We start from the raw sequence: 15494 nt of genomic DNA on the forward strand, positions 1-15494 counted from the left end.
ACACTTTTTATCCATTCTGATGATATCCCTGTTTTTACTGATGGTTCCAAATCCGACGCAGGCGTTGGGTTTAGTGTGGTTTTCCCCTCTTTTTATCGGTCTGGCAGCCTTCCTTCAGTGGCATCCGTCTTTACTGCTTAGCTGTCTGCCATAGTCCTAGCTTTACAGATAATTTTTACTCTCCCGGTTTCGTCTTTTACAATTTTTAGTGACTGTTGCAGTGCTCTTACTGCTCTCTCTTGCACTATATCCTTAACCCTTTGGTTTTATCAGCCCTGGAGTGGCTATATCTTCTTACCAAACGAGGATATCGTGTTGGGTTTTGTTGGGTCCCTGGTCACGTAGGTGTTCCCGGAAATAACAGGCAGATCGCCTCGCTAAAGAGGCAGCATGTCGCGCCCCATCTCCTGCCCATGTTCCCTTTCGAGATGTATTTCCTCTAATTCGTGTGACGGTTGCAACAATTTGGCAGAGGAGATGGCTAACGGGGGTCGCAACATCGAAAATGGGAGAGATCACTACTTCCACACTCCCTCAGTGGACATACACCCATGTCCGGGATCGCCGTGCACAGACTTTATTGGCGCGACTTCGTATAGGTCACACGTACCTTACACAAAGGTACCTCCTGACCAGGGACCCTCAACCTTACTGTGATGACTGCTTGGTGCCACTCACCGTGCGGCACCTCTTGGGAGAGTGCCTTAGTTTGATCGAGTTACGACACGGCTACCTCTACCGCTGTCGCGGTAGAGATAGCAGTGTCTATTATATCTCAAAGATCCTTGGACCAGAGTGTCTGGCCCAGGGCCGTGACGTTTTTAGGTTTCTGGGAGATGCTGACCTTCTCCCAAAGCTTTGAATTTTATTCTTATTTTATTATATGCATTTTAATATTTCATTTAGTTTTATTGTATTTTTTAGTTTTTAGATACTGTATTGTTTTTAATTGTTTTTATATAGTTTTTTAACTACTGTCATTTTAAATTATTGAAGCGGCGCCAAATGACCTTGGCCGTTGCGGCGCTTATTCAAAATCCATCCATCCATCCAGCATGGGAGAAGGACTTCCCATGGTTAACAAGGGCGAAAGGTGGAATAGAATCAGCATTTTATAAAGTGTGTCAGAAAATTCTGCAGCCCAGAAAAACTACCATTAAATTGCATGCTGACACTAAAGAACATAAAGTGCATGTTGTAGCAGTCAAATTTATTTGAGAGAGGTGGTCCTTCCAGGATTCAGGCACCCACTGATTCACTTAAGAAAGCTGAGCTGCAGCTTGCAGTGGTTGTTTGTTGTCACAGTCGGTAGCAACTATAGATCACCTCAGTGAAGTGATAAAGAACAACAGTGCAGGAAGTAAACTAGAAAACATGCGGTTGCATCGCACAAAATGTTCAATGCTGATAAGAAACATAATCTCCCTATCCCTTGAGGAAGACCTACGGAAAAGGGTTAATGAAGCTAAGAAGTACTGTTTGATGGTTGTGTGTTTGTGTTAGGTATTATGATAATGTTGCTGGTGATGTGGTAACCGCCTTCCTACGTCTTGTGTCTGTTTGTGACACCAGTGGTGAGACCTTATTCAATGCTACCAAGGCATTACTTGACAAAAATAGTATTGCTTTGGAAAATTGCTTTGGGTACTCCAGTGATGGTGCGAGCAACATGACTGGAGAAAACAATTCTCGGATTAATTAAGCAAGCATCTCCAAACTGTGTGAAAATAGGATGCTCATGCCACAGCTTAGCTCTCTGCGTACAAAAAGGTTTTGATACACTTCCATCATCCTTAATTTTCATGCTCCTTGAAATCCCTAAATGGTTCAGAAAAAGCACCCTGAGACGCGAGAACTATAAGGTTTTGTTTGAGACGATGAACACTGGAGAAGAAAGAGACGGCACACCCCTTCCATTCCTTAGCCTCTCTACAACCAGATGGCTTGTGAGAGGTAAAGTGATTTATAACATACTTGTAAACTGGCTGGAGTTGAAAACTTACTTTGACTGTGCCAGTGTGGAAGGTTCACATGATGTACGATACAAAGCTCGCATTCTGTGGGATATGTTACGTGATGAGTGCAATTATCTTTATTTTGTATTCTCTTCTCCCATTGTCACTGAGTTTGAGAGAGTAAACTCACTCTTTCAATCAACTAACGCCACTCCATCGAGGCTTCTTAATGAGCTAGACACACATTTCAAATCTCTGAGGCAACGAATCTATAATCCTGAAGGACAGTTACTACCACTTGAAAAGGTTGACTTTGGGATCAAGTTTATGGTGGAGTGCAAGCGACTGCTAAGTCAGGGAAGAGCAGAACATGAGCGTGTGTTAGCTGTGCAGAAGCGTTGTCAGAGCATGTTAATAGAACTGGTAGATCAAGTGAAGTTGCGTCTGCCTGAAAAAAGAAACCTTTTTGATGGTCTGCAAATTGTCACCATGTACAATCATCACTCACCTAAACAGGCCTGCATTCAAAGACTTGCCTTTCTTTCACTTACTGGAAGATAAGCTAGAAATTTGTGAAGAGCAGTATCGCAAAATTCTGTACCATCCTTGGGTCGATGTATTTAAATGCGGCCTTCCAGATGACCCAGTCCAGTTTTGGTCCTTTATAAAGAAGTATGAAGTGGAAAATTATAAGCCATATGAAGAACTTGATAACTATGCTCTGCAGTGCTTGACCACACCTGTGAGTAATGCCGTCTTGGAGAGAATTTTTTCCCATGTAACTGCAGTGAAGACGAAAGTTCGCAACAGAATGAGTTTGAAAATGTTAGTCAATTTTGAGAGTACGTACAACCCTAATACTATAGGGAAAGTGTTGCAAGGACTTAGAAATCACTGGAGACATGCTGCAAAAGTTTTCTGTTGATATGTACGACCATACAAGAGGCCTTAATGTACCCCCGGAGGGCAACGATGATGTCTTCGATGATTTATACTAGTCTACTTAATTAAGGTAAGTTAACTATTGAAATTAGTTGTTTTACATCAACTATTAATGTCGTGTGTTGTGTAGTTGTTTTTTTTTTTTTTCTGGAGGCTCAAATTATTTTTATCTTGAAAATGTGCGAGGAAATTCTATTAACAGATGTGGATGGGGGCGTGAAGTGTAGGTCCAGTTCGCAAATGGGGCGAGGTGGTGATAACGTTAGGAGCAACTGCTTTATACGTATGAAATATTAGGATTTGTAAAATTTGGCATTGAAATTCTTAGTCTGGCAGTAAATCTGAATAAATTTTGCAACAGTACACTCACGAGACTTGGCAATCCTGCTTGAAATGGGTTCCCTAAAGTAATAATGATTATTTTGTAATTACTATATACATACATCTATATGTGATAATGAAATATTTAAGATGTTTGTAGCGTTGACGTCTCTCTCCGCTCTCCTCTCTCAGTGGCTTACCAAACATATGGTATGTATCCCACAACCCATATCCTTCAACTTAAGGCAGGTTCACACGTGTCAATATGGATATCATATCTGTGTACCTATTGACATACAATCATGCCATGAGGATCACCTTGACTCCGTGGGCTGGGTGATAGTGAACTACTACTATTGAAATAAAAAAAAAAAAGAAAGAAGGAAGGCAAGCAGGTTATCTATGGAGAGGTGACAGTAAACCCAGAGTCAATGCCTATATGTTCATTTTATGCTGCGCTGAGTATAGTAAGGTTTTACCGTTGTCTTAAGATCTCAAAGTGCATGACCTCAAAAGTTGTGTTCTTAGTAACTTTTGATTAATTTTATAATGTTATGATTACTTTATTTCCTCTATAAACAGATAAAAGAAATATTTCCCCTTGATGCTGGATATTACTATTGCCGCTACAATGATTCGAACGACTCCAGCAATGACAAGAAAAGTGTGGCCTCTGTCTTTGTGTTTGTAAACGGTAAGAGATTAAACCGTTTCTAGTATTTTATGTTAAAAATTAAAAGATTTGGATTCTCATAATCTCTTTTTTGAAAGTAAAGGAATGACACAAAGTTTTAAAATTGTGGATTTATAAGTTTAGTGATTATTGAAAAAATTTAATTTTAGTTATTATCTGATTTTGAATAAAGGATGCAATACTTCAAGTGCATTTTCTCAAGAACATAGATAGGTGACCTTTCTAGTTCTCAGCCTCATCACTCACCCTGTAATGGAAGAGTGAATGATATTATAAAGTCTGTCGTCAGCCTCAGTGTTCCTCTCTACAGCAGTCCCTGCCAGGTGTTTCTACATGCAGTGGTTACAGAGAGGCTGTGTTGAAGGGGAGTGACTTTTGGCCATGCATTCATTCCACATGACTGGATGTAGCTAGTGCCTAATGAGCTCTCTTAATGCATAGTGAACAGTTTTATTGGGTTCCTGCCTTATTGCATTCCTATTAAGATGTGTAGCAAGTGGTCAATTGTGCATTGTTGAGGTCTGAGGCCAGGAGGGAGCAGGCAAGGAATTGAAGTCATGAGTATCACAGTTTGAACAAAAATTAATACAACCCTCTTTTTATTTATGGTTTTATAGCTTTTTGTTGTTTTTGTTTGTTTGTTTATTTGTTTGTTTGTTTTTATTTACTCCTCACATATCTAAATCAATTTCCATAAGCTATTTCAAAGTAATGTAGAGTGAAATGCAAATGTTGAAGGTTTCTGAAGGACAGAAGACACTTGTTTGTTTATGTTTAGAAACTTTATCAATTTGATATGTACAACTACATTTTTGTGTGTAAAATGTCAATTATTATTCTTTCTTTCTTTCTTTCTTTTTATTTATTACTTTAATTATAGAGAGGGGAGTGTTGAACATTTAGCTGTAAAATGACCTACAAAGACCGGCTAAGTTTAGCGTAAAACTTGCAAAGTGATGATAACTAGAGCTGGGCAGGAATCAGTTCCGACTGTCACGAACTGGTTCTCGTTCTTGGAACCATTAGGAACCGGTTCCACATTGATTGTACTGCATGGATACGCACGAGTTACAAATCACACTAAATAGTTCTTACTTAGAATATGTATGATATCAATAATATTATTTAAGAATTGTTGCAAACCTCAATATCTACAGATGAGGGAAATAGGATGTGATAAAATCTTTCGTATCTTTCATCCATTATTCAAAGAAATTGGTCAATTGTAGGCACCAATTTAGTGTTGGCAAATCATAATCATTTCTTTGTACTCTGAACGGTAAAAATCCTATGACGTCATAACATACGGTATATATTACTGGTGCACACCCTTTGACACGTTGGGGCCTGGGTGACTCCGTGATAAAGAGGTCGGCTCGAGGCCGTGACGGCACAAGTTTGATCCTGACCAAGGATTCTAGGGAGGATACACGGGTTTAATGGGCAGGCTGGAGGAAATAATTAGGGAACCTCGCTTCCAACAGATGGTGCGCGGGTCGTAGGTAGTAAGGGGGTGAGGGATGGGGGGATCCATCAGCGAGGGAAGATGAGCGCCGTTACAAGATTCAAACAGTCAGTCAGTCACGGGAAGGAGCGCAAGGCACATCAACCATTTCCCGCCTCCGCCTGGGCCACACCACGCTCAGTGCTCACTTGCATCGCCTACGTCAGTCTTGTGACCCCTTCTGCCCTTGGTGTAGGACTACCCCCGAGTCCATGGAACATTTCGTGCTTCAATGCCCACGCCTCCTCTCTCATCATACTGCATTACGCTCCCGGCTCTCCGCCCTGGCCATCACAACACCTGCCCACCCTCTTGGCGGCCTCAGGCGTCCACCTTTCCTAGCAACCTGCTGTCCTTCGCCTTACTTGTGCTTTCTTGAGGAAGATCGGCCAGCTACCACACCTGTGATACCCACACAGGAGTACCTGTGGATCTATGGATCTTAAGGATCCATAGATTTTCGTGGCCTCTTTTGAATCCATATGAGCCCTGGGATAGTTCTGTGTGGGTATCACAGGTGTGGTAGCTGTCCGGTCTTCCTCAAGAAGGCACACGTAAGGCGAAGGACAGCAGGTTGCTAGGAAAGGTGGACGCCTGAGGCCGCCAAGATGGGCAGGTCAGTGTTGTGATGGCCAGGGCGGACAGCCAGGCGTAATGCAGTATGTTGAGAGGAGGCGTGGGCATGGCTGAAATGTTCCGCAAGGCTGAAGTGGTCACGAGACAGACGTAGCCGATGCAAGTTCCTTACTTGTGTGGCCCAGGCGGAGGCGGGCAGAAAACGCATATATATATATATATATATATATATATATATATATATATATGTTTTATTTGCCTTATAAGTTCATAACAACGAGAGAATGCAGGGAAAAATAGAAGGTGGGGGGATGAAGCATGGGAGAAATTTTAAGTTACTCCTAATTATGTTTTCTATGAAATTACTCTCTTCCAACAGATGGCAGCACCGTCGCTGTCCTCCAAACTTTAACCCACATCAAAACTTCCTCTTTGTATATCCTTGATCCTGACCCACGGCAGTTACCTGGCGAGATTGGTGGTGCTTTCTCTTCAACCCAGCTAAGGCTTGGCCACAAGATGACATGTTTGCTTAATGACCCTTGTGCAGTCGATAGGCATTTATCCCAAGCCTTTCCTTTATTGCCACGTCATAAGAGCTAAGCCTGCCCAAGTGAGAGGTGGCCACCGTTATCATGATTAAATAAAAACCTAATCGGCCAACACTCACATAATTACTTATTTGCTTATTGTACTCTAACTCTTCTTTTCTCGAATCATAACTTAAATTTTTCCCTGGCACCAAAGATTTTTCTAGAACATCGAGTTAAAAGTGCACGTATCGAGATTATATCTAAATTTGCGGTATTAGAAAACAAAAGTGATCACGTTCAAACCTAATAAAACAATGGCATCGAAGCAAAATAAAACAGTTGCAGTGTGGAATTACATGGAACAGACATCATATATTATCAAAGGAATCTTGTGAGTGATAAGATTAATCATTGGCTTAACCGTGCATCCATTCACATTCAATATCCATCACCGATCATAAGTCTGTCAGGACTGGATGTCAGTACTCTGTATTGTTTAATCATGTTCTGAATAAATCCCGCAACACTAGCTACACCCTGCCCTCATCACCATCAAGCAACGCGTTTCAAGACCGCCCAAGGAACCGGTTCATTAGATACTTGAGTTATCGGTTCCTGACCACCGCTAGTGATAGCCACCTCCAGTCCTGGCCTGGGGAAGTGGCTCCAGCTGCCTCTGGTCCTTTAAGAGTCAACCACTCATGTCCACTCTTTTGTGGAATCTCAGTTTTACAAGTCCAAATCATTTGTTATTATAACTGTAAATAGTTATGTTCAGATTATGCCAAGCTTTGCTGTGAAGTATACATGTAATGCACATGATTGCTGGAGGTGCACAATTTGTTTTCAGTGTCTAGTTTCCCACTTTGAATATTTCATTTTCAGTTGGGCTCTATAGGTAAGAAGGGCTTGCACAAGTAAACACAGAAAATGCCTTTCAAAACAAAGGTACTACGTGTTCGTTAGTAGGCACTGCCATCTCTAATTATTCTTACTTAAATATTTCATTCAATGGATCTTTTAATTTTGAATAATTTGAATCTCATATCAATCAGAAATTTATAATATTGTAATGACAGTGGCTATGGATAGTGACACTATAGGATAGGTTAGGTTAGCTTGGGTTAAACTGTGTGTTTTTTGCCATCACCCAGTGCTTTCTCCTCTCCATCCTACGAACCAGTAATTTAAAATAAAAATTGTTACTATCTGTGTAGCTATATGAATTCAGCATATAAAAGTAATTTCCTCCTTGAAATTGATGAACACCATTAACCAGTATTTGTCAGCTGATGATGTCATTAATGGTGTTGATTGCATTTACTTTCATTAATATGTGTTGTTCCATGTTGTGAGACATTGTTTTGTGTACGCAGATAGTTAAGCATTTTGCATGAGTGGTCATTTCAAACTTTGATTTTACACATTGTTCCGCAGGACGAGACCAGTCATTTTTGAACCATTACCTGAACGCTGTACCGCCTCATCCCGCTGGAGAAACTCTGCATATTGATTGTACTGTCAGTAATCGTAACTACAATGTCATCCTGAAGATAAATGGCATAGATGTATGTATTATTAGTATTAGTGTTATTATACTACTTATATGTGTGTGTGTGTGTGTGTGGGTAATTCACCTCGGTCGTCTGCTGGTCACCCAGCCAGTCTTCCCAATTACGGAGCGAGCTCAGAGCTCATAGACCGATTTCCCCTATTGTATCAATTTGTGAATGACCGAATCTGAATATTAAGTGATGCCTGTGTTTACTAAATAGTTCATTAATTTTTCAACAAGGAAGTGGTGCATCAAAAATGAGACTTATTGTTACATTGAGTGATGAGTCACTGCTATGCATCAGTATAATACCAAGTTTAAAAGCAAAATACTGTTGTGATGCTCTTTGCAAATATACTCTCATAGTGTTGACTTTTTTCTCGCTTCTTTCTAATAGATTCAATGTGTTCATAAATTGTTGTCTCTTCTTGTTAGGTTACCGAAGAGGAACGAGTGAAGTATGACCCTACAAAAGGATTTTCAATAGAAGATGTTACAATGGAAGATCAAGGATTATATGTATGTGAGAGCGGAGGAAAGAAACAGGAAGTAACGGTTACTATCACCAATGTCAGTAAGTGCATCTTCTTGCTTTATTGTATAATTATGTTTATTATTCTATTAAGAAAACATATAATTACATATATACATATATATATATATATATATATATATATATATATATATATATATATATATATATATATATATATATATATATATATATATATATATATATATATATATATATATATATATATATATATATATATATATATATATATATATATATATATATATATATATATATATATATATATATATATATATATATATATATATATATATATATATATATATATATATATATATATATATATATATATATATATATATATATATATATATATATATATATATATATATATATATATATATATATATATATATATATATATATATATATATATATATATATATATATATATATATATATATATATATATATATATATATATATATATATATATATATATATATATATATATATATATATATATATATATATATATATATATATATATATATATATATATATATATATATATATATATATATATATATATATATATATATATATATATATATATATATATATATATATATATATATATATATATATATATATATATATATATATATATATATATATATATATATATATATATATATATATATATATATATATATATATATATATATATATATATATATATATATATATATATATATATATATATATATATATATATATATATATATATATATATATATATATATATATATATATATATATATATATATATATATATATATATATATATATATATATATATATATATATATATATATATATATATATATATATATATATATATATATATATATATATATATATATATATATATATATATATATATATATATATATATATATATATATATATATATATATATATATATATATATATATATATATATATATATATATATATATATATATATATATATATATATATATATATATATATATATATATATATATATATATATATATATATATATATATATATATATATATATATATATATATATATATATATATATTTATATATATATATATATATATATATATATATATATATATATATATATATATATATATATATATATATATATATATATATATATATATATATATATATATATATATATATATATATATATATATATATATATATATATATATATATATATATATATATATATATATATATATATATATATATATATATATATATATATATATATATATATATATATATATATATATATATATATATATATATATATATATATATATATATGTATATATATATATATATATATATATATATATATATATATATATATATATATATATATATATATATATATATATATATATATATATATATATATATATATATATATATATATATATATATATATGAGGGCATCGCATTATTTCCCCTTTATTTATTTATAGTATATGCGTAGCCTCTGGCCACCCAAGCGCGGTCTGTCGCTGTTCCGCTGTGCGGCAAACCACCCTCTCTTTGTTTCCACCATTTTGTTGTGCTTGCAAGCCTCGCATCAGTATCAAGGTAGCCTTCAGCGGAGATAGACACGCACTCTCGTGGTCTGGCACAGGGTAGGGAGATTCGTGTTGCTGGGCTTCTCTTGTTGCTCACTAGTCATCGGTCTGGGAGTTGTGCCCTCCTGTTGAGTAGCTGGCTTGTTAATCGGTAGACCGTGGCTGTAGAACAACGGGCTTGTTGTTCTTAGAGAAGCATGGCAAGTTTGGCTACACTTCTCGTGCGTTCGTCCACTCGGGTGTGGTGGCGCGGAGGGACGCGTTATTTCCTCGTCCTGTTTGTTTTGTTGGTGGCCGTGGTCACCAGTGTGGTTTGGTGGGCGGCTGTGTGCCCCCATCATCTTTTGTGTAGTATCAGTAGTAAACTGTTTATAGTACCGTCCCGTCTTCAGCGGAGTTAACACGTACGATCTCGGCACAGGAAGAGACACGTGTGGCTGGACTGTGCGTTAGGAGTACTCGCTGGTCATTGGTCTGGGAGTTGTGCCCTCCTGTTGAGTAGCTGGCTTGCTACTGGGTAGACCGTGACTGTTAGAGCAACGGGCTTGTTGCTCTAGGAGAGGTGTAGTAAGTTTGGCTGCATTTCTCGTGCGTTCATCCACTCGTGGTGTGGCGGCGCGGAGGAGAGACACGTTTTGTTGCGTCCTGTTTGTTTTGCTGGTGGCCGTGGTCACCAGTGTGGTTTGGTGGGCGGCTGTGTGCCCCCCATCATCTTTTCTGTAGTATCAGTAGGATACTGTATTGTAGTGGTTGTAGCCACGCACGCCAGTGAAAAGCTGAGAAGCTTCGTACTGCAGGCCAGTGGTGCGTAGCTGTCGTCCGCCAGACTTGTCTGTGACGAGTATCTGGACTCCGTATATTGCTGTTGTCACCCGTAGATGGTGTCTGGGCCTGTGTGTACATCACCAGATGTGCTGTACACATCATATATTGTAGTAGTCGTAGGCTAGGGGTGTCAGTCTGACAGGTGTTAGGAAGCACTTGTCGTAGTAGAATAGTATAGTAATATATTCACTGCGCATGTTGTCCCAGTTTGTGAGTATCACAGTCTATGGACAAGGCGGGTGGAGAGGCATTAATACTTCATAGAGAAGTGGGTGGAATTGTCCTTGTGGGCGGTTTCTCTAGGGGGTATTAAGGCCTCGCCCTGTTACACATAGCATCTACCATTTATAAATTCTACTTGGTTGGGTACAGGAGGAGAAGGAGTTGCTGAGAAGATTCCCTTACAGTGGGGGAAATTATACACTGTTGGCGACCTTGAAAGAACCTGATATATATATATATATATATATATATATATATATATATATATATATATATATATATATATATATATATATATATATATATATATATATATATATATATATATATATATATATATATATATATATATATATATATATATATATATATATATATATATATATATATATATATATATATATATATATATATATATATATATATATATATATATATATATATATATATATATATATATATATATATATATATATATATATATACATATATATATATATATATATATATATATATATATATATATATATATATATATATATATATATATATATATATATATATATATATATATATATATATATATATATATATATATATATATATATATATATATATATATATATATATATATATATATATATATATATATATATATATATATATATATATATATATATATATATATATATATATATATATATATATATATATATATATATATATATATATATATATATATATATATATATATATATATATATATATATATATATATATATATATATATATATATATATATATATATATATATATATATATATATATATATATATATATATATATATATATATATATATATATATATATATATATATATATATATATATATATATATATATATATATATATATATATATATATATATATATATATATATATATATATATATATATATATATATATATATATATATATATATATATATATATATATATATATATATATATATATATATATATATATATATATATATATATATATATATATATATATATATATATATATATATATATATATATATATATATATATATATATATATATATATATATATATATATATATATATATATATATATATATATATATATATATATATATATATATATATATATATATATATATATATGTATATATATGCATATGTTGATATTATATATATATATATATATAATATATATATATATATGATATATATATATATATATATATATATATATATATATATATATATATATAGAAATATGGATATATATATATATATATATATATATATATATATATATATATATATATATATATATATATATATATATATATATATATATATATATGCATATATATATATATATATATATATATATATATATATATATATATATATATATATATATATATATATATATATATATATATATATATATATATATATATATATATATATATATATATATATATATATATATATATATATATATATATATATATATATATATATATATACCTAGTGTTTGTTGCTTCACTCAGGTAACAAACATGAGGTGTACCTTAAATAGTTTATAGTATATCTGTAAGCTATTTTCACGCTGGGTGGTAACCTTACAACCAACCCCACCCTGTGGGTGGTTGGCCTCTCCAGGGTGTGAGGTCATAAAACTTTGCCCGAGCTATTCTCTACATTCCTCCTTCTTTTCTCTATTTTCTATTTCATAGGAGTGGGTTTGCAGAGATTCCACAGTCGTGCATCCGACCTTCAGTCTCTGTGCCACTTCTCCTCCCTCTGGTTGATGCGACCCAGAACTTTTTTTTTTTTTTTTCTTCTTTCCCTTTCTTTCTCGCAATCCCACGTTGTGTAGGCAGGACAAAGGGATGAATGGTGGCAGCGATTTTTTCCTTCTTTTCTTTTGCCACTGCTACTGTCAGGTCCCCCATGTAATTGGCGACCTGGGGGTATACCATAATAATTGCCTTGCCTGGTGTTGCGGCTCCTCCAGGTGGACCTTTTATTCCGCTGTGTTTTCTCTTTTTTATGGAGTTTCATTTTTATTTAATTTTCCTCATTACCCTTAGTGGTGATGTTCACCCTAATCCCGGTCCTCGTAATAACTGTTGTAAGGCCTTATACATTAATATTCGGGGCCTAAAGGCCAACTTGCAAGACGTTGCAGTTGCGTCCTCCAAATATGATATAATTTTTGTTCAGAGACTCTTGTTTCGAGCTTCAGGCATGTTTCTGAGATTCTGATTCCTAATTTCAAGAGGCCTCTTCTTCTGAGGCGTGATTCTATCCCTAGAGCTCGGGGGATGTGTATATACTTACGTCCAGCATGCAGCGCTTCACGCATTACCAAATTTGAGTGTGGCTGTCATGAAATGATGCTGGTTAAAATTTGCAGTCGTTTTAATAACTACTATATCTTCTCTGTATATAGAAATCCCGATCTTGATGATTCTATTTATGACTGTTTGCTAAATTCTATGGCATCTATTCAAGAATCAGACCCTAAAGCTTCCTTTGTTTTTGTTGGTGATGTTAATGCACATCATCAGGATTGGTTGAACTCCGTTTCTCAAACAAATCAACATGGTCGGGCTGCTCTAGATTTTAGTAACCTCACCGGTTGTGAGCAGATCGTTCATAGCCCAACTCACGTCTCGGGTAATTGCCTTGATCTTCTTTTTACAGACGCCCCCTCTGCAGTAACTTTGCAGGTCGTCCCTCCCCTTGGTAGCACAGACCACTCTGGCTTGTCTTTCAATATTCAAACTTCATTTCCTATTCCGGACGAGCCAATATCGCGGAAAGTATTTCTAAAGTCACGAGCCAATTGGACTGGTGTCATTGCCGATTTTAACAACATTGTATGGCGGGAAATTTTACATTCTGATAGTCCAATTGATTCCCTTAACAGTGTTTTACTTAACATTAGTGAAAGAAGAATTCCTTCTAAAATAATTCGAAGTCGTCGCAAGGACAGTGCCTGGTTTAATGATGACTGCAGGCGTGCTCAGCGTGGAAAACAGGTTGCTTATTGTGAATGGTCCCGACTGCGTTCACCTGAATCATGGGAAAATTACGTTCGTCTGCGTTTATTTGCCCAACGTACATATTCTAGCGCACAGGATGAGTACAATGAACACCTTAAAATGTTCTGATTGGCACCTCCCAACCACACTCATGGTGGTCAGCTTTAAAGCAATCACTCTTTGGTGTGGACTCAAGTTTACCTCCTCTGTCATGTACTGACGGTTCAATCTGCCATAATTCTAAGGACAAAGCCAATCTTTTAGCTTCCGTTTTAACTCGAAACAAAGTGATGAAGAGTTTGATCTGCCGCCGTCTTGTCCCCAGGACATTAAATTACACTCCATTGCCTTTAAGTCCTCCGAAATCTTAAGATATCTTAATGAGTTAGACTCATTCGGGGGTTGTGATCCTTTGGGTTTTCTGCCTCTTTTTTACAAAAAGATTGCTTCTCCTCTCGCTCCAAAATTGGCAGTTATTTTTAGAGCTCTTTTTCGTAAGGGTTCTTTTCCGGTATGCTGGCGTACTGCAAATGTTACCCCTATTCCAAAGGGATCTTCATCCTCCATTCACCCCGGTGACTATAGACCCATTTCCATAACCCCGGTGTTATCTAAGATTTTTGAGCGCCTGCTGGCCAAGCGTCTCAATCGTTTTTTAGATATTAATAATTTGTTGCCATCTAGTCAGTTTGGTTTTAGAAAAGGTCTCAGTACTTCTGATGCTCTCGTTTGCATAACGCACGACATGCAAGCTGCCCTTGATGCTGGTCATGAATCTAGAGTAATTTCACTTGATTTTAGTTCTGCATTTGATCGTGTTAATCATAGAGCCCTTTTATCGAAAGTTAGATCTATTGGTATTGGTGGCCGCGTCCATCAAGTTCTGTCAGAGTTCCTAACGAGTCGAAGGCAGCGTGTGACTGTTGATGGCTGCCTTAGTTCTTTTAGTCCAGTTGTATCCGGTGTTCCGCAGGGAAGTGTTCTGGGACCTCTTCTTTTTATTATTTATACATCTGACATGTGGTGTGGGATTGAATCTAATATGGTTGCTTATGCTGATGACACCACTATATATGCGACAAT

General features: G+C 34.7%; 1 protein-coding gene across 2 annotated transcripts in view; it reads left to right on the plus strand.

The window, feature by feature from the left end:
- The window catches only part of LOC123507267, a 48011-nt gene that overhangs the window by 22727 nt on the left and 9790 nt on the right, over positions 1-15494 (plus strand). For both annotated transcript variants that reach the window (XM_045260042.1, XM_045260050.1), the window contains exons 4-6: positions 3801-3912; positions 7963-8093; positions 8516-8654. In XM_045260042.1, the coding sequence (XP_045115977.1) occupies positions 3801-3912; positions 7963-8093; positions 8516-8654 (382 nt within the window). The remainder of the gene's footprint in view (positions 1-3800; positions 3913-7962; positions 8094-8515; positions 8655-15494) is intronic.

Source organism: Portunus trituberculatus, chromosome 2 (assembly GCF_017591435.1).
Source record: "Portunus trituberculatus isolate SZX2019 chromosome 2, ASM1759143v1, whole genome shotgun sequence".
Classification (NCBI taxonomy): Eukaryota; Metazoa; Arthropoda; class Malacostraca; order Decapoda; family Portunidae; genus Portunus; species Portunus trituberculatus.